This window comes from Manacus candei, unplaced genomic scaffold (genome assembly GCF_025592945.1).
Source record: "Manacus candei isolate 608988 ecotype Guabito, Panama unplaced genomic scaffold, ASM2559294v1 h1tg000025l, whole genome shotgun sequence".
Lineage (NCBI taxonomy): Eukaryota > Metazoa > Chordata > Aves > Passeriformes > Pipridae > Manacus > Manacus candei.
Genome location: NW_026138073.1, coordinates 10,419,497 through 10,445,149, shown reverse-complemented (window position 1 = coordinate 10,445,149; position 25,653 = coordinate 10,419,497). Strand labels below are relative to the sequence as shown.

Below are 25,653 nucleotides of genomic sequence, written 5' to 3'. Positions count from 1 at the left end.
GAATGGCCTTAAGCTGACAGAGGGATGGTTTAGATTAGATATGAACAAGAAATTCTTTATTATAAGGGTGGTAAGAACTGGAACAAATTGTCCAGATAGGTTGTGGACTTCCCATTTCTGGAGGTATTCAAGACCAGGCTGGTTGGGAGCCTGGAAAACCTGGTCTCATGTCGTGGTAGGTTCCCTGCCTGTGGCAGGGGGGTTAGAACTAGATGATCTTTAAGGCCCCTTCCAACCTGAACATGTCTATGATTCACTGAAGTCAAAGACATTTTCTTGCAATCCAATTAGTGAAAGATTAGAAGGAAGTAGATAAATTCTTTCTTCATCCAAGGAAGAATCTTAGAATTTCTTTCCCTAAGCCATTTATTGTTCCATAAGGAAAGGAGGAGCACGAGAAACAACTGGGAACTGGAACACAAGGATGAACATCTCTCTTTTGACAATACTTTTTCATTAACATCTAGAGTAATGTACTCAGCCCTAGATTTAATGCCTCTTCCAAGTTTGGGAACAAGCCAGAGCATTAATGTATCCATTATCCATACATACTACTTACCATAGATCTACCACATTCCCATGGTAACCCAAACTAAGGGCAATCTTATTCTTTCTTGCTTCTCTAGAATAGAATAAAAAGATGGGCTGAAGAAAATGCACCTCATTCCATCTTGCAAAGTATAAGTGCCACACAGAATCAAACCCAGTAAGAAAGTCTGTATGTAGTTTTCAACACTTATCTAGAAAACAGATCTTTCAACCTTTGCATAATTGTTAATCACTGATTCCATAAAACTTGAGTGATGTTTCAAGTGTAACATCAGTTGTAACTGCTCTATGCATATTCATGAAACAGAATGAAGACACATTTAACATATCCAAATGATATGAAGCATTAGTAGTCACTAATAATGACTGCTGCAGTTTGGGAAACCAGAATCACATTCCAAAGCAGACATGGAATAAGAAGAGCATCCCTCAACCCCTCTGACATGTACATTAAAATGGCACAAGGCAGAAAGATGTGAAGTGAGGGTTAGAAAGCAAAGATAAACTCACTGAATTATGTTGCAAGTCATACCTAAGGCGAGCAATGCAGTGGTCCAGGTTGTCAGAGATTTCCATCAGCCATCCCTGCTTGTGACGCTTCAGAAGTGCTGCTTCATCGACCTGGGAGTAACAGCAGAGATCTGAAAACTACTATTTCCCCTATGTAGTCACTTTTACCTTTAGTTTTTCAATTACCCTACAAGAAAGAGTAGCAAAAAAGTAAAGGTAATAGCCCTGCTCTTACCTTGAGATATACCTCTGTCTGTATATAATAAAGATATAATATATATCATTATTGTCCAAAACTTATTTTTCACCTCTAATGTTCTTTTTTACACTTTTTGTTCTCTTTTACTCCAGGCTCAAAGCAAGAAATATTCTTGATACATCACTTCCCAAAATATTCTACAAACAAAAATTTATCATTAAAATTGTACAAGAGGTAATATTTTTCTGCCAACTTTAGTTATTGTTTTTCTTCATGAGTATGTTAAAAAGCAAAAATGTTTCCAATTTATTTTTCAAATCTGGCTATTTCTTGTGAAAATTGTGGGTTTAATTGATTAAGAAAATATTTTCTTTGATCAGCTCAGAGGGATGTTTCTGCCAGGCTGCCCAAGATAAAGGTATGGTTTGCTGAATAAAATTAACCCTCACTTTTGTTCTTGGACTGCTGGTTGAAAATCTCAACCAAATATGGAAAAGAAGAAAGCACTTTGTTATCCCCGCTGGCTAATGCCACCAAAAAATAGCCTAGATCAAAATAAAACCGTCTTTAATTCCCTCGTTTGAAATTTGAAGCTCCAAGCAAGCTCAGTCCCAAATCTGTACTCTCTTCTGGGTTCAGCTTCTGTGTATGCCAGTGTGTATATGCTTAAGAGACAGCTGGATAAAAATATAAGTGGATGGACAAACTGTGGAGGCTTTGAACCATTAATATGGAATCTGTGCCAGCATATGAACTAGCACATCCATTAATACTTTTACAATGAGCTATCATTGGCATAAAGCAAGTGGTAAAATTAATTTAAGCCAATATTCTGTGGTAGCAACAGATTTAAAACCCCCCCAGTGATGTGTGTGTATGAGAACACACAACCTGACTAACTTCCACTATTTCATGAAAGCATTTTTTACTTCTCTATATTCCATTCCCATCATTTTCATTCTTTCTCATTAAGAAGGTATTTACATGTTAATTAATTAGGTTCTGTATTCAGGAGTTGCTTAAACACCAGGAAACCTTTTCTTTCCCAATTATTCTTAGCATGAGAAACCTTCCATAATTTTCCACATCAGTAATAAAAGCTATCCTTCCAAAACCCCAGATTATGATAATAACAGTGGCACTGCCAATGGAATTATCCAATAAAGTCAGGTGCCATGGGGGACAGCTCCTTTTGAGTTATTTAAATCAGCGCAGGAGGAAAGATATTAAGTGGTCTGTATGAATTACAGGAATTGGGTTCATTTAAATCCCCACACAACACAGATCAGATCTATTTAAATTTTACCACATCCTACATATTTTACTTTAGCCCTCTCTGACATTCTTAGCCCTTCACAGACTTGCCAGCATACTCCAGAAAACTAGCTTCCTTTGAAACACACTTTCAAAAATATGCTCATTTTTCATCAGCATCTCGGTAGTTTTAAAAAAATTGCATAAAGCTGATGACCAAATGTTGCCTCCAGTGTAACCTTAGAGAGCTCAGTGCAGCTCCGAGGAGACAGTCTGGTCCTCCACGCAATTATTTCATAAAATTACAATCTGCTTCCTGTCAAACAGAAGAGGTAAAAGACTTGCACCATTAATCCCTTCTGTCAGAGCTTCGCAAGCCCTGGCTGACAAAGTGATATCTCTTGCACAATCCAGTGCCATTTGCATAAATAGTTTCTTAAACAAATAATATGTACATATATATGGTTATCCACATGTGCTCCTGAGACTCATTTCCGACAAGGATCATCTCACAGGAGATAAAAACCAGGCGATATTCAGTCTCCTGAACAAAATCATCTGCAGCCATAGAGATGAAAAGGACAAAGGAGTGCCGTGAACAGCACTCACAGGAGTCTTGCCTTTGTATTCCAGCATTTCAGAGATCATGATGACAGAAGTCTGAATAAATATAATTTATGCATTAATAATTTATTCAATAGTAAATTGAATAAATTTATTTCATCTGCAGAGAGTACCTGAGGAAATCTCAAATACATGCAAAACTCACGTGCCAATAAAACCACTTTTGCACCACTGTTGTAAAGCAGGTGAAGCCCCAACCTTCCATGAACAAGACCTGAGCTGAGCAGAGCAGTCAGGTTTACTGCACACCGTGTGGGCAGTCTGACCCATTATGTTTTGAAGTTTAATTGTGCCAGAGGCTTTAAAGATTAATCAAAGTTAAATATTATAATTAATACCTTTATAACATAAATGATTTTTGGCATGAGAGAATGCAGGAATTCTCACAGGAATTGCTTGTAGAAGTTACACCTTTTCACACATGAAATGAGGGTAGTTCAAGCAATGAGAGCTCATCTAACAGCATCATTCTGCATTATTTGTGAAGCAGTCATAATATCCTTGCAGTCTGATCCAGTGAGTGAATAGAGAGAGGAATAGCATTGAAAAATGCTCAGCAATGAAAAGGACAGAGATCTTAGAAAAGAGTATCTTTCTTGAGTTTTTGTCAGGATTATTTGAGGAACATGTCAGATCAGAAGAATGTGGGCTCTGACTCAGCACATGAAGGAGGGAAGACAGAACAAAAGCAGTATTGCTCTCACCTCTGCAATGATCCCCACACACCCAGCAATGACTGCAGCCTTTGCTTGAGCCCCACTCATCCCTCCGAGACCAGAAGTCACAAACACCTTCCCAGACAGGTCTTCTGCCTTCAAGTAGCGACGGCCTGCATTGAGCACTGTGAGCTGCACACAGCAAATAGAGCAATCACCAGGAGATGTTTTCTCTGGAGTCCCTTAAATTTAAAGATCTTCTGTCCCTTTTGCAAACAGACAAACTCTGCAGTCACTGAACATGTGAACAGTTTTAATCTTTTAAGAAGGAAGTATGTTACAAAATGATGGTATGAAACCACCTGTCCTGATTATGTTTATTTCTCTCACCATGAAATAGAATAATCAGTGCTTCCCAATATGCTGCTCTTGAGGTATAGGGACTTGTTAAGGATGGCTGCAAATGATGGATAAGGAAAACAGCCAAGAAAAGGTTTTTGTAGAACTTGTTTGGTCAATTGGTACTTCATGTATTGTAGCTAAATATGAGCTCAAATTAAGACCTTCACTGCAAATCCCTTCAGGTCTGTGCCCTAGATGAAATGTATCTAAGTGAAAAAACACTAATTGTTTAAGGAACGGGCAATGAGAATTTCTTTAGTAGCCAGAACATCCTCTCACCACAGCCCAACTCTCTCCAGTCACCAGACACTATGGGAGAAATCCTCCTCCAAAACATACTGACAAATAGACCTTTCCCCAGTTTCTTACCACTGTCCCGTGTACTATTCCCTGAGGCCCAATGTAGCAGTAGCTCCCTGCAGTCATCTGACCATACCTGGAGACAGCAATGAACACTGTGAGACCACATCTTACTCAGGCTGGAATGAGTTCTGTACTCCACGTGTTTTCAGTATAACAAAAAAAAAAAAAAACCTCTGTGTTTTGATTTGTTGTTAAAGGTCTGCTATTCTCAAATTTACATATTAACAAAGTTTTGTCATTAGCAATGCACCAACATGTTTTCAGAAGAGTGCTTAGCTGATTTAATTGAGTTCAAAACTGCATCGATCAAAAGCTGAGGTAAAGTTGTCTTGGAATTTAACAAAGTGACTAGGACACAAGGACACTCCTTTTCACCTCGTTGGCACATTTATGCCATTGGTTTCCAGTGCCACTTGTGCTTCTAAGACACATAGTTGCATTTGAAGTTGTTGGCTCAAAATGTTTGTTCACATTTCTATTAAATTCCCAGAGGAGGGAGGCAATTCTCCAGCTGTTTTAATTTATTCTCTCCATGGTACCCAAATGTATAATAATCTTGTGCTCATCAACTAGATTAACAGCAGTCTGTACAAATGTAAAAAATTATGTAAAAATAATTTCAAAAAAGATAATTTTCTACTTCAAAGTTCCTCTTCGCCTGGAAGAATGTTTCATGACTTATATTTTCCATAAATTGCAAAACAACCTCTGCAAAGTGGAACTAGCCAGTGCTATAAGTGGTTTATGATTAAGGCTTCAGGCTGCCATGCAGCCAAGTCTCTCACATAAACCTAATATTAATTCCTGGCAGACCTCAATTACATCCTTATATATGTGGCTGAACATAAACTCCAAAGTAATTCCACTTAAGTATGTATTAATGCTTTGCAGCATCAGGAATTTATGCAGCACAGTTGAAATCCATCTGCATTAGAAATTTTAACCAGCTACTGCTTGATGTCTGAATTACATTTTAGTCAAGTATTTGATATATTTTAATAGTGAGCTATCTTCTTACATTGTTACTCCCAAAGCAAACATCTTCTCATATTCATCTCTGGAGGAATAGTTGGGAATAACCTAAGAAAACAATCAAAATAGAATCCAGATAAGCAAATTAGAGATTTAAGCAGGTCTTTTTGACAGCCCACATTTCTCTAACTCTGGTCACACACATAGAAAAACAGGAGAAGTAATTCAGGTGCTTTATTTCATGCATTCCAGTATCAAAAAAAAAAAAAAAAAAAAAAAAAAAAAAGTTGTCCAGTCTTTCTGGCACTGTGACTGCCATGCAAAAACTAGCCTGCAGGGAGAGAGATATTGAATGGCTCAAAAGACTGGCAATAAACCAGTACTTTCACTTGTCCAGCTTGCCTTCCAAGCAAAGCGGTCCAGATTAATAATCATCTTTTTGCTATTGAGAGCTTTTAAATCTTCCAAACTGAGTCTGGCTGAACTGTTTTGGTCAAGAACATGTAGAGCTCAGGCTCAGTAAGAACAGAAGTTGTCTGATAAATACAGGATTGTTTCCTCCATCACTGCAGATGAGCACATATGAGATGAGTGCAATTGAACTGGAATAAATGCGGCAGAATTTGGACCCCAAATTCTCCCATGTGTTGTTGTAAATGTGGATAATATGAATCATATTTTAATTCAGCCAATGCTTGAAAATTAAACAGAAGAGGAGGTAAAAGAAAACAAGATGCTAATACGTACCATGCCATTAGTAATGATTAACCGAGGAGCACGGGGGTGGCTGGGGAAGAGTCCCAGAGGATGCCCACTGTACATTACTAGTGTTTGCTCTTCTGTCATCTCTGACAAGTAGTGCATCACCAACCAGAACTGAAAGGAAAAGCAAGGAAAAGAAGGAGTCTGCTTCCATCTTACATATATGGGCTTTTTGTGAAGCTGCTAAACTTTGAGAATGAAGGCAGCTACAGACATAACGAGGTGTACTCACATATGGAATAACAGAGCTCTCAACACATTCTGGCTTTTAATAAAGTCCTTTAAGAGACATCACTCAGCAGGAAACATAAATCATCGACTAGCAAAAGCCTGAATAAGTTCCAGAATAATTTGTCCAGTAGAAACTCCAGAAATCCTTCGCTTTTAAAGCCATTCTCATTTTATCTTGAGGTTAAACATTTGGATCTGGCATTTTTCTGGCAGTGTTTCTGAAGTCACACTACAAAATTTTCCCTATCAAATTTATTAAATACTCATTCTTTTTGTTGATCCTAACCTGAATTTCAGCATCTTCTAATGCTTGTTTTCTGTTCAATAAATGGCTATTACAATGTGCACTTAAAAATGAAGTGGTTTTTCTTCTCAAATAAAAATTTGTGCTTTCATTGTGGACACTGAAGAAACACCTCAATACACCCAGGAGCATACAAATAAATACATCTCAACTCTGTCTGCATAATTCAAAAGTTACTCTTGATGAATGCCAAAAAGTACACTTTGATCACCTAAGCTGACTATAAATTTAACTCTCATACATCATTGTCTACAACAAAGCCCATTATATTCTACAGGACTTTTAGTATGTGACAACTAGGCCTGAGAGAAGCTTTCCCATGCAATATTGGAATTCAATAATTACTTGAAACTGGAGTTTCTGTAGGGACACAGAAACAAGGTATCAGTGACAAACAAACAAACCCAGTTGTCATGGGCACTTAAGCTCTGTAGTTGTGGCTTTGATCTGAATTAAAAATGGTACAGATTTGAGGCCAGTCCTTTCTAATTCAGTCAATTTCCCAAGCTGCAAGTTAAAGTGAACAGGAAAAAGTTAGTAGAGTTACTGTTGCTTTTTATGTTTTGGTTTTGTTTCATGAAAAATGCTGAACAATCAAGTTCTGGTTGTAGGATAGAACAGGTAACTGGTTGAACTCTCAACTCTTTAGCAATATGGGAAAAATATTCTAATAAAACTAGAAGCTGTGAGATAAATACATCTTTTTCCATTGAAGGGCATAACTAGTAACAAGGAAGCAAAATCCTGAAAGCCTTTCGGAGCTTAAAGAGAAGGTCTTTTGTCTGCAGGCTTGTAAAGTTAGCTCTGGACATAGTTCTCTCATTTGAAATTATCCAGAAGAAAAGCACAGATCTACATGGATTATATAAACCAAACTGAACTTTTTCCCTAGGAATTCTGCAATGATAATTTTTTTTTAAACATGCGGTTTTCAAGCTACAAAGAGAATAAAATGTTCTGTGGCAACTGAATCATTCATGTGATTGTTACTCTAAGCAGGCAAAACAAAAAATGTTTTGTTTGTTCTGCTGTGAAACAACTGCAGGTCATAGGTCTGGCTTGGATGAGAACAAGAGAAAAGAGAACATTTCTGACTTTGGCAGCACTTCTACCTCACCTTGCAGCCCAGCATCTGCCTAAGGAATGTCAGGCCAATAAGGGCCACTGTATAAACTGCTGGCACTGCTCACCTCAGAAATGCTGTAACACTGATGGAGTCAACAGGCAATAGTTAAATGGCATTTACTAATTGACACACAGAATAAAGAAATAGTGTGGATTGCCATGGTACCTTTGTTTCAAAAAAAGTCAGAACAGTTTTGCCTCAAAAATCTGCCTAAATCTTCCATTTAACTTCCATTTACCAGATCAGGAAACTGAAGTATGAATTTTAACCACAAATGAAACCCCCCCACACTTGGAAGAAACCCTGGGTCACTCAGTCCCATGCTATGGTGAGGAATCCATTCCTCTCCCCTAACTAGGAGCTTCATTTGCACATCATTTTTGCTGGGATTCTTTAATAAGCAAGAGGCCAGATTCAGATAGAGTCACAACAAGGTGCATGTGAGATCCTTCACGACAGAAGCTGGCTCCTTAAGTCAGCTTTTGCTTATGTGAGCTACAGAAACAGAAATTAAGACCTTCCCAGTGCTCAGGAGTGACCCTGCCCTCCACAGTGTGATGCAGCTTTTTACAGGCCCATTGCAAAATTCAAAAGTGGATTTCCATCTGCCCCCACTCTGTGGCCTTGGGGCATCCAGAGGTTGGAGGCACCATGTGGGTTTGGCATTCACAGTCACCACATCTGTGCCTACCCACAGACACTCAGGATGGTGCTTCATTCGATGTTCCTCCTGCCACCACACACCTGCAGAGCATTCAGACAGAGAGCCTTTTTTTTTTCTTAAGACAATAAATTTGGCCCACAAAAATCATAATTCTAAATATGCTGCTGATTCCAAAGATCTCCTGCAAATGTTTCCTACACGCATTTTGCGGATTAAAGTGTGTATATTGACCTTTTTTATATAGGAGAACAGAGATTATACAATCATAACTTAAAACACCTTAGTTTTGATTTTAGAGAGACTTTTACCCACCTGTCATTACTCTTAGAAGATCGGGGTTCATAGTAAAGTGCACCATGAACTGGCCAGCTCGCACAGATATTTACAGCTAACCTGATATGCTTGGAAAAAAGACTGAAAATAGCACTTTCTTAAATCAAAGCCTTATTTTTATTCCACTGCTTGTGAAAAATGTTGCAAAAGTAACACAAACATAAGATACACTTTCTAGTTTCTTAGACTCTGTCTGTGGAAAATACAGAGGCACACACACATGCATGAGAGAAAGACAAGGTTGGTCTTTATATCATCATACACAGTTTGGTAGGTTCATGGTATCATGTTTAGTATTTCTGTTGGGCTGTCTGTGCTCTCCTCACTAAATAAAGCAGTTCCTAACCGAGCATTCCTCTATCCAAACAGGATGTTTTGGAGTGTTTGGAGGCAACGACTGCCAAGAACTATCCCGAACTGCTTAAGCAGAATGTGCGTGGGGGAGGGTGAAACTGGTTTTATTAAGCAAGCTGCAAAACCAGCACTGTCCTACCTGTGCCCAGTTGCTGAAGACCTGCCCGTTTCCTCCATAAGTGACAAGTTCCTGAGGAAACTGAAAAAGACAATTTAACAATCAGGCAAGCACTCTACTGAAACCTCTCACTGTATCTCTGAGCTATTTTTGTAATCTCAGTAATAAATCTTTTCTAGAGCTCATTACATCAAAACCCTCTAGGTTCTTGAAATCAGAAAGTAACATCATAAAAGTGACAAATTAAGAAAGAAAAGAGTATTATCTTTCAAAATTAGGAAGCATCAGCACTAGTTTTTCAGGGTAAGTTGTAGAAGCACTGTACCATGAGCTGAGCTACTGTACATCTAGATTTTTCAGTATTTATGTGACAGCACATACAAGAAGTATCTCACAGATTTGCTGCTGCCCTATGAATCCAGCTCCCTTTCACTGCCCCTTACCTGAGCTACTGAGGGATCCAGATTGTTCATTATCATCAACATAATGGCAGCAGCTGACTTGGTCTTGCAAGGGTATTCTCCTATGGGGTATGCTCTGAAAGGGTAGTCACAGAAATTTAGAAGAAACACTCCAACTCACAAGAAACACCACAGGTATATAAGATATTCAAACTTGTTTAAGTTGCAGGCTTTTATTCAGGAGGGAAGGTGGGGAAGAAAAAAAAACCAAAGTGCAGATCTGGAATTACATGTGTACCTTAACAGGTAAATCAGGTTTTAACTATTATCAGAACTAAACAAACCCAATAAATTTTAATCAGCTTATCATTTGCTAATCACAATTGATAAATATGGTGGCCAAGAACTCATGGTTTTTTAACTAGATTTTTTTTTGGGGAGGGGTTGATGGAACTGGCCTCTAATACAGAGGCCAAGGCCAAGCAGCTAAATCCTGCAATGCCAAAGGAAACAGCAGCAAATGAAATTGCCTTCAGGCTCATCAACCCTTTTTATTTAAGATGCTATCTAAGGCTTGAGTTTCAGGCTCAAAGAAGCTCTCAAAAACTGAACTAGTTAGGAGAAATATGGGCCTTTTTACTAGGATACACTTCATCTAGAAAGTTGAGAGGTGAGGCATGGGAAATACAAATATATTCCAAGTCAGCTTTCCTGGCACTAATGTGCTGCAATCATCTCATTGTTATCCTCCACCATCTGTTTGTCATATGAAATTGCCCTAAAACTACTCTGGGAGATTTGTACTGTAGCTGTTCAGGGCAGGGACTGTTCCTCTGCTGTGTTTGCACAGGTCTTAATACAATTGTGCTGAGGTCTCTAAGGTGTGACACCAAAAGAAAGTATAACCACACATGAAGAGTTTTACTCCTTCCTTTTCCCTAAGCAACACCACCATTACAGATGCTGGAAATTCCTAAAGGTGGATTAGGATCATTTGCCATGGAGATCTTCCTTTTATTGGACCACAGATCTTCAGTTGCTGGGCCCTTGTTTTGTGCAGGGAAGACATTACACTGAAAAGGTTCAACTAAGGAGTGCCAACTACAACAAAAATTGGACATCCGCTGTCCAGCTCACGAGCCAGGATCTGGAATGTATATTCTACAGATTTAGCAAATGGGTTTTTCCCATGATCACATTCATTGTATCCTAGCTTTTTACATCAGGATGCTGAAACAAATGCCTTGTACTCGTTGCCAAACCAGAGAGAAAGCCTTTGAGTTTTGCCGCAATGCCTTTTTTATTAGTGATTTCTGCTTTTCTAAACTTGATGTGATAAAACAGGATTTCTGTGCAATGACACCAATTCATCAAAAGGACATATTTACACATAATATTGTTCAGAACATAAGAAACCCAGCTTTCAGTTATCAGCTGAGTGTGCTGGCATGGAAATACGGCTGTTAAATGCAGCTGTACTCCCTGGACATACACAACAAAAAATCAAATATTACCACAATACAGAGAACAAAAGGCATTTTCTTATCCCGAGACTGCAATAACCTACTAGAAATTGCTCAGTGAAATGGTCACAAATAAGAAATACTTGAAGCTATCAAAGAATCACTGATAGCATTATTGGAAACAAGCTGATGGACTGTCTCATCCAAGCCTACTTGGAAGGTGTCATCATCTGTAGTTTAGTACTAGGGTCCTCTGAAGTCCAGCTCTGCAATATTTTTCCAGACAGTGTTCCAGTTGTCCTGCTCTTAGCAGAATTCTGCAGGATCTGGCCCCAGGCTAAAACTGACTGCATAGAAACATGAATGTGTGTGGAAATCAGAGTTGCTTTATTCAGGTTTCTGTACAGACATTAACCAGGTCCCTGTTGATTCAAAAACGAATCAAACAGTCTAAAAAAAGCAGCTATCCCCTGGCAACCCTCACTAAAACTGTTCTGCTTCACAAACATTAGCCCCAGCAGACCTAGAATGAAGTGATGGTCCAAGACCAACAGGCACAGCACATTACAAACCAGGGTCACATACAGGTTCCAGTGGAAAAAAAAATTACTGTCTTTCCTTTATGCCCAGAAAGCCTTCTCTGTTCTGAGAGCACAGATAACCCAACCAGGCACTCACAGCAAGTCTCTATGCACTCATCTGTTTTTGCCTCCTGGTTCAGTTGAGATGTGACTTGCAGCAGCTCGGGACGATTGCAAGTTTTCTGTCAAGGTTCTAATTGGAGGTCTCTGCTCCTAGAAACTAAGACTTGCCATGGGTTAGAGTCTTTGAGATCCCTGTGTGTGGTAAATCTGGCATTAACAAGCACATAATCTCTCTCAATCCCTTCCCTGTGTTGAGTGGTGCTGAGCTTTCCAGCAGTGGGGCTGCCCTGGCCCTACCACAGCCTATCCAGAAGGATGCACACTGCTTTTCTATCAGTCCCAAAACATCTAGTAGCCTTCCCCTGGAAATCAAACCACTGTGATACACAGAACATCTGAATTATCAGATTATGAGCTTCATTATTATGGTAGGACATAAATTCTACAAGAGGCAAATTAGGACACAGCAATTCCACTACGTAAAGGTCAGTTCCACAGGTGAAAGGTGCTAAACAATGGCAGCCAAATACAATGTGAACCATCCAGGCCTTACCTCATCTCAATATCTGGGAAGAATCTGTACATATAAATATGGCCATAGAGCCTGAGCTCTTCAGCAAATTCCGGTGCCAGCTTCTTTTGCACTTCAGGTGGGAAATAACGCAAGGCATTGCGCAAAGCCAGCTGCCAAAGGAAAAGGAAAAAAGAGAAAAACCAAGGTAAAAGAGAAATGGAGATAAGTGGATGGCCCTGAACTTTAATCAGACTCAGCTGGAAGCCTGACAGGCATCACAAGGACAATGCAACTCAAAAGGCCAAGCTCACACCAGGGGAGCTGCATTCCCAATTTCCTATTGAAGCGTTTCTACCTGCATTTTTTCTTGTAGATTAATTGCAGTAAGCATGTAACCATCCTCTTCCCACCTGTCCCCCTAAATCTGCATGGAGACACCTTGAAGATTTGGAAAGTGCTCAATCCTGTTCATATCAGACACAGATGAATTCCCTCTTACAGTGCTAGGGGGCACCGAACTATCAAGGAAATCATCGTTCAGAAATCCTTAAAAGTGAGACCCTAAACTCCTTAGAGACACTGAAGACCCTACTGTACTTTCCATTCAAAAGGGATCTTAGCCCAGATTTCTGCGACATGCTCCCAGATGAAGACATTCTTGGGCTAAGTTTTATTGAAGATTCACTCCATTTAGCATCCTAATGTATTGCAGAGGGTGGTGGTTTACATTATTTTATTGGTGCTACATATATCACTTCCAAATTAGCTAAAATGATTACTAGGCAGTCAATTAAATTCTGCAGATGATACTACGTGGCTTTTACTCCTTATTGCCTTCAAAGACATTAGCCTTGGTTTGTAAAGTACAGTATGTCCTTTTGGATGAAAGAAACCATAAATAAATCATTATCTTTGCAACAGTCTGCTAAGTCATGTCTCTATATTATGTATTTCATTTGATTAAAACCATAAAGAGAACAAAGATTTTGTCATCTTTAAATAGCCTGTTTCATGCAAAGATCTTGTAAGTTCCCTGACAAATGGCAACACCATCCAAATGACTTTTAGTTGAAAAGATTCACAAATCATATGGAATTTCACATCTTCATTAAGCCAATTTTTAATGTCTGTGGAAAGGACAGAAATGGATGAGGTTTCCTTCCAAGTCTGCTAACAGCTCAGTTTTTGAGAGGACTGAGTAGAGCACAGATAACCCCTGTCTGTGACACCTGCTGTTTGCTCTTCAGTTATGGAATCAAGGATCTTCTGGAGGCAGTGAAGGGATGGGCTGTAGTACAGACATATAGAACAACTACCCAGTCCAGGTATCATCACCATCCACCCTGGTAAGCTGTCCTGAAAAGCTCTGTAAAGCCCTCAGCTCAGTAATGGAACTCCTCACTCACCCTGACTGTGCTCTGGCTCTTATGGCTAAAGCTCTCCAGGCCCTTCATTTGAGCACACTGGGCTCACATACCTTAGAGCACCCTGACAGAACAAGAAATCTAAAATGCTTCAGACTAAGAGAGGCTTTTGTTGGCACACTTGCTACTGAGCAGGCATTCATCTTCACAGATCAGCTGATTTACACCAGCTAAGGATCAGACCAGTAAAACCTCACAAATTAGATGAACAAATCCACACAGAGTATCATGGGGGGAAAACCTATTTACCAGATGAGAAAATGCAAATTCCACTTTATTCTTCTCCAGTCAGGTTTTTCAAGGGCACGTTATTAATAAGCACAAAAACCTGAGCTGCATCCACGCCACAACAAAATGCACAGGGATTTCCAAAGTCAGTCTCAGAGGTGAGCAGCCATCACAGGGGGTTCTAGATCTAAAAATTTTTTTTGTTTTCAATGTGGCAAGGATCACCCACAATCTTTGATCAATACATTATTCATATTAAAATGAAACTGATGGGTAAATATTTTTCTTCCTCCTAAAAATACAAGCAAGAAAATCCTGGTATGATTTTCAAATAAATTCACTTAGACTGAGCCTCTGTCCTATTAGTGTTACACATTAGCAGCAGCCTGAATTTTGATGATGGAAACATTAATGAAACATGAACTTGAATGTTACATGAAGGGCAGGAAGGGCACCTTGCACAGACAATAGAGATCTTGTAAAAGAGAACTAAGACTATGGCTTGTTAAGCTTAACTGAATGAAGGTGATATTTGATTGCTGTCTTACTGCAGGATAAATGTCAAAGCAGGAAGGAGCTTCAGGAAAGTACTGGAAGAGGAATAAATAGCTGTGAATTACCTGTAAAAAACACAGTCTCGGAATTAGAGGAATTTAAGTATAAGAGATTCTGAAACAGTCTCTCAACAAAAGAGCTGAGGCACTCAAAAAGATGAAGCCTGATTGCTTTATGAAAGGGCAATTGCCATGCATGGGGAAGAATTCTACATATTCATTGTTGAGTCAAACTGAATAACCTGAGAAAGGCACTCAAGGAGCAAATTCAAATAGGCTGCTCATTATGCTTTTCTGGAAAGACAATACATTTCATTAAAGCACCATAAAAAACATTATTCTACTGTTTAAGTAGGATTGATTTACTATAACTGACATATTGCATTCTGCATATTATCGTGCATTTTATATTTAGGTGTTCTTCCTGTTCATAGCTTCCACTGACAGAAGCTTAAGCTGCATGTGCTCAGTACCTCTGAAAAATGGGGTCCAGAGTTCATTGGTGTCTTAAAAAATATTAATTGCAGTTATACTCCTGAGCCTGATAGGCAGTTTAAAAAAACCCTGCTCTGAATTTGCCGAGTTACTGATTTAAATCAGCTCAGTGCAATGTAAGCACCAGATGCAAAGTTTTCCTCTTAGATCTGCCAGCTGGAGCTACCATTTGGTTCTTGCATTTAAGCTCTAGCCACTATTAGGGTGTCTTTTTTTATTCCCTGGCATTTATATAGTAAAACATGATTCTGCTACTATTTAATCAATATTTAGACCTCTCAGTGTCAACAAAGTATAGTCAAAACAACCCATGAAATCCTGCTCCAATCGATCAGCTGTAAATATATTTGTTGGGGGGATTCTCTTGAGAAATCAAGTAAACCAGACTCTTTGTTAATTGGTGTTTCTTGAAGAGCCAGTGTCTCTTCAGAAGGAATGTCATTCATTCCCATTTTCTAAGAAGATCATCAGAACTTCCAACTTAAGACTCTTGAGATACTCAAACATTAAGGTTTGCAGTCTCCCTGCTTACTGAGGGAAAGGGAAGCACAAGGAGAGGAAGTGATGAGCTTAACTCTGCAACAGTTTCCTTCTTAGCCGCTTTTCCAGTGGAGATGGTGTTCCCCCCCTACCTCTCATCTGCCTGATGACATCCAGGCCCAGAATCTTAGGTGGCACTATCCTCTAGACAGAAAGCAAGATTGTTTCACTTATTTCTCTTTCTAATGGGTCCCAGTTTCAATCAGCTCAGCTAGAAAGTAAACATGGAGATTCCTGATTGCCCATTGCTGTAAATGCCCTACAAGCTGTGAAAGTTTAACCAAGTTCTTTATCATCCAGATGTTCCAAAACAGGAGCTAGTATGCTGACCTTCTCAAATCACTTTTTAACCTGGCCTCATTTCTGGATGTGTAAAGGAATCATAGAGGTCAAACATCCTGCTTCTTCATCAGAAAACTGAAGAACAACTCCAGGTTCTAAGTGACCTTCCAGGCTCTAGCTTTCAGTTCATCATATTAAGATGTTACCAAGCATCCCTAAGGCATAGGGAGCTAAGAAGAGCCAACACAGCCAGCAGGACAGGCACCTACCTCCCCAGCCAGGGTCCAGCCTCGTACTACCTGAGGGAGGTGAGCAGGGCAGCCCAGGGATGGCAGTCAGGTTCCATCAGGAGTCCAGGGTCACATGCAGCTCCAAGGCCAAGCTAGGAGTGCAAGTCAGGACCAGGTCTGGTGATGGTTACCAGAGAGAGATACAACCCAGAGATCACCAAAGAGGTTCATAGTGGTGAGTCAGCCCACAGGTTGGAGACTAGAGCAGTGAGGTCCCTGGCTGGGCACAAGAACACCCTGAAACACAGCCAGAGCCACCTCCAGCATAGCCAAGACTAAAGACCCAGGCCTGAGCTTAAATGGAGCCCCTAAGCCTATGAGCAGAGGATGTGGGTGGAGACCTCAGGAGAGGCTCATTAAGGTCATCAAGGCCCACCACAGAAACACAAGTGATGCTGCAATCAGGTGACAGATGACCCTGCTGGGTTGTTGGAGACTGTAACATGACTTGAAGATCCATAAGGGAATTGCTGTGTGGATAAAAGCAGACCATTTTTCTAATCCTGAGCAACACTGAGAACATTCTTCCCAAATTGCTCCAGCTTTATTGGAATGTCAGTGAGTAATGAGCATGCAACATCCTTGTTCTGCAAAGGACACACCACACATAGGTTTTAAGAGTAGTTTCTTTGTAGCATATTTACATTAAGATACAGATGCTGAGTAACAGAAAGCCAGGGTTTCCTGAGCTGTGGAGGGAGGGAAAGAGAGAGGATGTGACTGTTTCAGGCCTCAGGCAAAGAATGCTGAAGGAAGAGAACTCAGGAAACATATAATCAGAATCAGTTCTGAGATATGGCTTGATTTATCCAAGAAGATTAAAGTTGGTATGATAGGAAGAATTAGATACTTCTTCAGCAAGTCCCAAAACACACAGTTCTTTATAAGTCTCACTTACAGGATTTCTATTATAACCACAAGAGGAGGCCCAAGAAAATAAAACATTGGCAGTGGTAAAGTTTATTATTGTAACAAGGACTAAAACTGGAATGAAGGCGTATGAAGAGAGGGACAAATCCCAAGGAAATCAGCAGAGCATTATTAACTTCACTTCTGTCAAAGCTTCCTCTGAATATTTAAATTAGAAAATGAACACAGAGTCATAGATAAAGACAAGTCTTGCAATATGCTCAGCATTACACACTGTCAACAAAATCTGGAAGCCGGTATCAAGACTTAAAAAGACCCTTGTAGACAGACAATCTTTCTGTCTACATGCTTTTCTAAGCATGGAACACCTCTTAAAAAAAAAAGGTTTTACTTTTCAGGTATGAAAAAAATACCAGCTGAGCCTCTAACTCCACTGAGAGTTTAAGGCAGAGGATTAACCGTAAAATAAATCAGAAAGGAAGCTTTAAAACCTTTAACAGTCTAATAAAAGTCCAACTAGCATGATCTCTTATCACACGTAGGAGGCAAGATGGAACAATGAGAGAAGGATGTTACACAGTACACTGGAGGCAGGAAATCAGTCTACTGCCATCTTTCTCTAAAATTTAAAGGAGGCAAGAAAGTATTCCAGTTTCTATATAGGAAGTGAGAACTTTCTCTCCCTGGATAAAGAGTAAGATTTGGCATCTTTTTGAGAGATGCTTTCTCATCTCCTGCAACATGGACTCCTTCCTGCTATAGCAGACTTCTGGGGAAAAGTGATTTAGCAAGGAGTAAAACAGAGATGATTGGCAACATTCTGACATGCAGTGAAGATCACTCCCCACTCCTTTATCAGCCATCACCACAACCCTCTCTGCACACTGAGTAGCCACACTTCACGTGTCTGAGCTGTCCCAGGCACAGACAGGATGCCTCAGCCGTGAATGCTTCTGTCATTGAAGTGAACCCTTGTTGGATATCTCACAGCTGTTGCTCTTTCTACCCTTTGACTAGACTCTCCTCTGCTTGTGAAAGTGGACTTAGAAAGAATTTGACTGCTGATGCCAGTGGGGAACTCCCACGAAGGCAAGGAAGTTGTGTGTAACTTGTTAGTGGGGAAGGAGCTTCTGTGTTCTGACCAGAATGTCACAGTGTAAGTGATGTTACATGTGATGAAGCACAGACTTTGAAACTAAGGAACCCACCTTATTCTCTCCCACACAAATTCCTAAGGATCTCTACCCATTGACTATTATTTTCTGCTGATGATTTTTTTTAATCTCAAACATGCAATGGTTACTTTACTGTGTACGTAGACTATTCAAACAAAAAGAGACAGGAAAATAATTACGCAACTAAAGACAAATAATTAACTTAACTCCCTACAAACTTGCCTAAATTGCAGGATGCCCAGACTACTGGTTAAAATAGATCATCTTCGGATATTTTATGCAAATATGCAGATGTGTAGCTGCTACCATGATGCTGATCACCTGTGACATTTATTGTATCGGAGGGGTTAGCTGTCATTCCCATACATATGCAGTGCTTTTGCAACAGCATTCGGAATTTCATCTTCAAGAGACAATGCTGGATTGACAGCATTGAAGTCTAATGCCTCTTGTTTAGCCATTTAAAGTCATGGAAGCTGTTGTGCAGAAAATCTCTTCCATATCAACCTGCTTACTCTGGAGGAGGAAGAAAGGAAACAAGCAGAAGAGCAATCCAGTACTTTGTCCCATTACACAGTGAATTATATAACACCAAGGAAATACATTTACTAGAAAGCTGGGTGTATGCTCAGAAAAGCTTTTGAGACAAACAGGTCTGCTGCCCCAACCTGCATTTATCTGAAAGAAAGAGAAGTGAAGCCCTGTGAAATCTCAAGTTACCTTTTTCTCCTGAGCAGTGAGATTGGGGGTTCTCACGGGTGCATGGGGTATTCCTTTTCTCCGACCTTTGTTTTCAGGCAAAGGGTTTAGAGGAAGGCCACGACAGATTTCCTTCAAGCTGGTCATTGCTGAGGAAATACAAGGAAGAAAGGCAAGGCAAACTGGAGAGGTGCAAGGAACAGGAGGTACAAGGAAGGTGCAGGCAAGCAGGATGCTCAGTGATTCAAATGCACCACCACTCCGGGGTGATCCTGAAGAGGACAGCCTGTCCTCTGGCTTTTGCAAACAGGGCTGTCAAACATAGAGGGCAGGTGGTACAGATGACACACCTCCCCCCTCTTTGTCATGCCATTGGCTCTTCCCTCCTCACCCAAAATGAATGATTCACAGTTTTGCCGTTTACTCTCTGGGTGCTTTGTCAATTGTCACTAGAGCAAACTCAGTCCCTTTCCAAAACATCCAACTCCCCCAGTGTCCCAGTGAGAGTCATGGACCGGAGCATGAGCCTTGCCTGAGACCTCAATGATCGTATATTTACATTACTATAATTTAGGAACTAGCTAAAGTTAATAATTGTTATTCACACCACTGTTCATACACATTGTCCAGCTAAGATGGGCATTCTCTGTTTGACACCTCTAGCATGGGCTGTTCCTCAGATCTCATCAATTTGTCTTCTAGACAATAGCAGTAGTCAATGATAACAGCAAAATCTTCCCCTTAGGTGTTAAGTCTTCTTAGCTCACAGGCATGAATGGATTTTCGCAGCATTACTCTGGAAATGTACTCATTAGCACTGGTAGTGGGCTCCTCAAGACAGTCAATAATTGGAAAAACGAAGGCTTTCCATTCTATGTCAGTTTTATACCCTACAATCAACAACTAGAAAGTCTTATGGTACTGCCATTCAGGCATCACAGGTAAATGGATGTACTTAACTTTGATTTTCCACTTACCAGTGCAGCATGAACTTTGCTCTCTATTTTAGGTGGTTGTTTAAATTACACAGCAGCTTCTTGACCTTTATTACATCTATTAAATTACAAGTGCCACAGTTTAAGCCTGGTGAAATTAACTGGGAGAAGCATTTCAGTTAGGAATGAGGCTAAAACTTGCAAATAAAAAAATACAGCATTTCCCCACAAAGGCAGCAATCAACGAGCAATGACAACAAAGCACAATTATTAAATGACAGCCTCTCATTAATGTCAGATCCGCTTTAGCTCTAGGACATCCTGCACATCCCCAGCTCCCACTGAAGATGCTCGAGTTGAAAGAACTCAGAACATCCCAGGGGAAATGAGCACACAGCAGACTCAGACCCTCTGAAGGATACTGTCATTTACAGCAGGAGAATTTTGTTTTGTAATTAAACAGTATTTTAGCTGCTTTCAAACAAAAGGCAAAGACAAAAAGGAGAGGGGAAAGCCTCCATATTTCAAAGTTTTCTGTTTGGTTTTCGTATTAAAAACATACCAAAATAGAAAAGAAAGATAAGAGTAAAGTCAAAAAATTCTGCACCAAAACCTAGCTAAATAACCCTGCCTTACATAAACATTCCCAACCCAAAGGGAAATAAATCTTTCCTTTTTCTTCTTTGTATGACCTACATTCTTCAAATCCCTCTAAGGTCTGATCCTGCACACACATGAGCACAAGAATAACCCCGTTTGCATTGGACTCCCCTCGGACCTGTTTCCTCTGTGACATGGAGCAGAAGTTATTGGCGTTATATTGATGAGAAACCTGAGGAAAGAGAGAATGAAGAAGTGGGAACATACACCCTGAATTAACTTTTGTTTCCTAGGGCTGAACACTTTCACCCCCTCATCACTACATGCTGGAGTCTCTCTGAGTCCCCAAGAGCTTTGTGTTGGAGTTACTGAGTCCAACTGCAAGGATTCTGCCAGCGCAGACATCCCAGCTTTTCCAGGCAGTCACAAGTCCCCTCGCTGCCTGGCTTGTCCCGGCTCCTGCCAGTGGTTATGGAATGAAGCTGGTGCGTGTGCCCGCTTGTACACCACGGGAGCTTTACCTGAACCCGGCCACCCTCTCTCCCCAGGCCCGGGGGTGCGAGGGCCGTGTCCCCGGGGCTCGGGGCAGGTGTCATGTGCCGGGCGGGCTGGCAGAGGGTGCTGCAGGGACAGACGGACGCGCACAGAAACACACGGACACACACGGGCTGCAGGAGGGGAGGATGCTGTTGGAAAAACAACGCCCGCGGCTGAGCCCAACCAGCACCAGCCCGGCCCAAGAGGAGGTGCGGAACGGACCTAAAAAAAACCAAAAAAAAGCACATATAAAGCCCAGGAAGAAGATCACATGTTTTAATAATCCCCTTTGCAGGCAGACAGGAGCAGAGAACTGTCCGGTTAGGACCGAGAGATGTCCTACGGGCTGAAGGGAGGCAGCGACAAAACTTGCAGATAACTAACCCGCCCTCGGGAGGGCAGGACCCCCCCGCCCTAAGCCTTGCTGTAGCAGCAGGAAGGAAGGATTCTCCAGCCCCCTCTCCCTTTCCCCCTCTCGCCTGGGCGCTGGGCATTGCACCTCCATCCCGGGAGAGCAGCCCCTGCCCACGCCTGCCCGCTGCCCCTCCCTGAGATCCGCAGCCCCCGCGTCGCGGTCAGGAGCCTGTCCAGCAGCAGAGACGGTCGGGGATTGCCCGGGCACCGGCCCCGGCGAGCTGGCGTTGGGTTTGTTTTCCACTCCCCTGGCGCTCGCTGTGTGAAGCAAATCCCTTGGAGGTGGGGGAGAAGCGGCTTCCGTGACAGCGGAGGGAGGAGGGAAATAAAATAAAATAAAACAAACCAAAATAAAAAGGGAGAAGAGCCAGGAAAGCACTTGCTTCTCATCATCTCTCAGGGAGCAAAGCCAACTCTGCTCTTCTTATGACCCTCTGCTGCAGGGAGCAAAGGGAGCGAAGGTACTGGGGGGCACCTCCTAACAAAGCAGGGTTCAGGCTGCCGGGACCCCCTCGCTACCCGGGGTAGCAGCAGCCTGCGGGAGGTGCGAGGAGGTAGGGAAGGTTGCCAGGGTGAACCCAGGCACAGCCAAACCGAAGCTCCACCAAAAGCAAGGAGCAGGAATGAAAGTTTCGAAATAGCATCCAAAGAAGCGCCAAGGACCGGACCGAGCAGAGCTCTCCGCCTCGCATCAGCCCTCGATGGTGCATCCGAGGCGCTGCGTCAGGGATGTGAACGTCCCCTGCCCGCTGCATGGAGAGGGGTAAAGGCACAGAAAAGCTTTGTTATTTATTTATTTATTGGAAGCAATGTATGGGTGACACCCAGAAGGCATCTGAGCCCTGAAAAAAACCAAACCACCTCTGGACCCAAAGGAGAACAAGAAGAATGAGACAGCAGCCTTGACCCCTACACTGAGAGGAAGGTGAGCAGAAAGAAAGAAAGAAAATACAGAAAAGCCATGCAAGCACCAAACCTGTAGATTACTGCAGGTCTTTTTTTGCTTCACTGAGGACAAATATTTTACTGACAACCATGCAGCATAAAGGCATCATGCTGATTGTTTTCTTGGAATATTTTATTTCTGGCCATGGGGAAGCAGGTAAGCAAAATAAATCAGTATTGCCATTCTGAAACAATTTATCCTAAATTTAACAAGGGGAATGGGATAGAAATCAGCTTTGTTTGTTTAAAAAAAAAAAAGTCATCTTTGTTTTAGATTGGATTTTTACAGGGAATTCGTGTTAGTCAATATACATAAAAGCTTATTATTCCCCGCAATAAACAGCTTTACAGTTCAGTCTCCTTCCAAAGCCTTATAGGATGTACAGTTTCATAAATCCTTACAAGAAAAAAGTGTGTTAGTTTTGCAAACAAAAGAAAAGTAAGAGAAAAAGGAAGAGGTAGGTGGATTGAGATATGCTGGATGTTTGTTTTGAGGATGAAACACTGCCTTTCTAGGCAGGACAATAGTGAAATTACAACATCCTTGGATATTATCACCATAGGAATCTGAATTATTCTCTAAATATTACTTAATATTGCATCATTAAAAATCAGAGATGCTGTTTAGGAATTCTTATTTATCCAGAACAGTCCATTCATTCATTGTATTCCCTGATTTAATAGTTAACATGCAGTGGATGGGATTAAATTAGCATTAGAGGAAAATGCATTAGGACAGAAAGAGAAGTTGATTAGTTGTGTGTGTATACGTGGGTGTACAAATATACATATGATACAGGAATGATACAGCTGCATATTTACATAGGGACCTAAAAATACCTGGATTATGATGGAGACAAATCCCTTAAAGGAAAGAAAGCAAAGCATTTTTTCTTTCTGCTGTGGTTTAATACATCTTTAAGTTTAAAAGGGTTAAGTTATGAAGGTCAGGTCAGAAAAATAAAAATAATTATTGATAAAACAACAATACATCCTCGGTGAGTTTTCCTTTGAGATAATGTCTTGGGATCTCTCTTCCTGTACAGGAAAGCATATCAGTGGTTTAAATTTCACCTGTATGCTCAGAGTATTAGGACAGGAACAACACTCTTCATGCAGTGATTTGAAAGCAAATGAAGTGCTCAGCTATCCTGCAAGCTCCAGCAGAGGCAGAGCCTGATCAAGTATATTCAGCTCAGATTATTCCCTTGCTAGAGCCCTTCTGATAACAGACATAGACTTCCATAATGGCAAGAGATTTTTTTTAAAAAAACTGAAAACAGCCCATAAATTTACACTCCTGTCATATTGCTCAGTATCCCATTCGGGGAAAAGGCTGTCTGTCACAGCATGACAGAGAATGAGGGGAGGAGTACTTGTGCCTTAGTCAAATGTCTTATTTTGGGCATTCGCTGGTTTCCCAGGCTAGGTTATAAGCTCCCTACAGGATGCATGTGTTGACCCACAGCACAGAAAGGTTACAGAGATGTCTTGTAAAGTTGCTGACACTGTTGCAGAAGGCAGCCTGTTACAAAGTAGCCTAAATTTGCTCGGCATCCCATTCGCTAACTGAAAACAAATCTTCAAGGAAATGCAGCCCCCAGCCGACTGCTCGGAAAGCAAATTTGAAGGGAGGGAGTGTGTTCTGTACGGAGCTAAACTTAGTCAGAATAATTGTGTAGGACATGGTGAATAGCAGCAAAACAACTGGATATTGAAGGTGATGCTGCTAAGGACTCAATGTCCCTTTAAATAAATATTTGGTGCTTGATCAAAAGGTTGCACTATCAGCCTGTGAAAGCACAAGGGTTACCTGCTCATTTTTTATTCTTTATTTAGAGCTGAGAAGTGTACAGAGAAGTATGTTTTTGGTATACTTCCTTAGCCTATACAGTAAACTCCCTTTTCAGCTCTATAGCTGATCCCTGCTGGTCAGAAGTGAAACAAATTGATGGGGCAGTTGTTTGGGGAGTACATGACACATAATATTTGTGGGGAGTACAATATTTGCCTTCTGCCATCCCTGTATAGAGAAGACAGTCCAGGTTGTCAAGACTGGCTCCTTAGATCTTTAAATATAATGCCATGGGGGGAAAAAACCAACCAACCAACCAACCAACCAACCAAAACAAAACAAAAAATACCTTACTGCTTAGGCTGGAGCAGACACCTAGGGTTTATATTGTAAGATGTGACACTTGGATGATCCTTCCCCTAGTCTTATGCAGGTGGAGGACATTATTTCCTCAAACAGACTCTGTAGTGATCTGAAAACTGTTGCATATTGAGACACAGCTTGACACAGGACTGCCAACAGCTTGGGATCTTGCTTCAGCCCCAGACCTCCCCATGTGAGCAGTGGCCTGGGGAGCAGCACCTGGGCCAGCTCTCATCCCAATGGGAGCCTTGAGAAAGAGTATGTGATGGGGTCAGAAAAGGCCATTTCCACCATCAAACTTAAAATCAATTGCAGGATCCAGTTATCAGCAGGCTTTGGTTTCATCTGGTCTGAGGTTATTCAGCTCATCTGCAAGCAAAGCTGTAGGTGTTGGAGCCCACTGTTGCTCCAGAGGGGATGTGGGCAGGCAAACTGCAACTGGACACAATGGAAGAGAACCCCAGCCTGGGACCTAATTCTTCTGTCCTTGCCTCAGGTCATGGAGGCACCTTGGTTTCACAGCATGTTCTGAACTTCACCTCTGGGGTATTTATGAAGGCTGGCTCATTAGCCCCAGTTATCAGGGCTATTTTAGTGCAGAAATACATCAGGCTACTCATATGGATGAAGACTTGCCAAACTTACTACATGTTGGTCCCAGGCAAACCAAAGGGTTGTACAGCACTTCTGTTGTGACCAGTGTTAAAGGATAAAGTCCTAGGTCTGACTAATAAAAATTTGAGTAACTCAGTTCCCCAGGGTGGTTAGCTTTAAAATAAAACTTAAAAGTTTTTGGCTATTAAGAAAAAAGCTAAACAGATATATAATGTATAACAAGTGAAATCCAGGTTGGACATCCATGCTGAAACTGATCCATCAAAAACACAGCAGAAGATGCCCAAAGGTTTTACTGTTTCTCAGATCTGTGGAATTTGCTCTCCTGAGTAACTGCAGGAGAACTGAATACACAAAAACATAAATTTGCATAGGGAAAAGAAATAAAAAATCCAATTCAAATCACTCATAAAATATTAGACATCTTTCCAGTCCCATCAGCAGGCTTT

General features: G+C 41.1%; 2 protein-coding genes across 2 annotated transcripts in view; one reads left to right on the top strand and one right to left on the bottom strand.

The window, feature by feature from the left end:
* UROC1 (urocanate hydratase 1) overlaps nucleotides 1-19,321 on the bottom strand; it is a 40,181-nt gene extending 20,860 nt beyond the window's left edge. The window contains exons 1-10 of the mRNA XM_051788885.1: nucleotides 19,022-19,321; nucleotides 12,483-12,613; nucleotides 9,865-9,958; nucleotides 9,443-9,502; nucleotides 6,277-6,405; nucleotides 5,576-5,637; nucleotides 4,564-4,630; nucleotides 3,841-3,984; nucleotides 1,082-1,170; nucleotides 560-622 (exon numbers count right to left, since the gene is read on the bottom strand). Of these exons, the coding sequence (XP_051644845.1) occupies nucleotides 560-622; nucleotides 1,082-1,170; nucleotides 3,841-3,984; nucleotides 4,564-4,630; nucleotides 5,576-5,637; nucleotides 6,277-6,405; nucleotides 9,443-9,502; nucleotides 9,865-9,958; nucleotides 12,483-12,613; nucleotides 19,022-19,147 (965 nt within the window). The 5' untranslated portion in view covers nucleotides 19,148-19,321. The remainder of the gene's footprint in view (nucleotides 1-559; nucleotides 623-1,081; nucleotides 1,171-3,840; nucleotides 3,985-4,563; nucleotides 4,631-5,575; nucleotides 5,638-6,276; nucleotides 6,406-9,442; nucleotides 9,503-9,864; nucleotides 9,959-12,482; nucleotides 12,614-19,021) is intronic.
* A 1,994-nt stretch (nucleotides 19,322-21,315) lies between these two features.
* LOC127471689 (netrin-4-like) overlaps nucleotides 21,316-25,653 on the top strand; it is a 46,878-nt gene continuing 42,540 nt past the window's right edge. Inside the window, exon 1 of the mRNA XM_051788886.1 lies at nucleotides 21,316-22,588. Within this exon, the coding sequence (XP_051644846.1) occupies nucleotides 22,522-22,588 (67 nt within the window). The 5' untranslated portion in view covers nucleotides 21,316-22,521. The remainder of the gene's footprint in view (nucleotides 22,589-25,653) is intronic.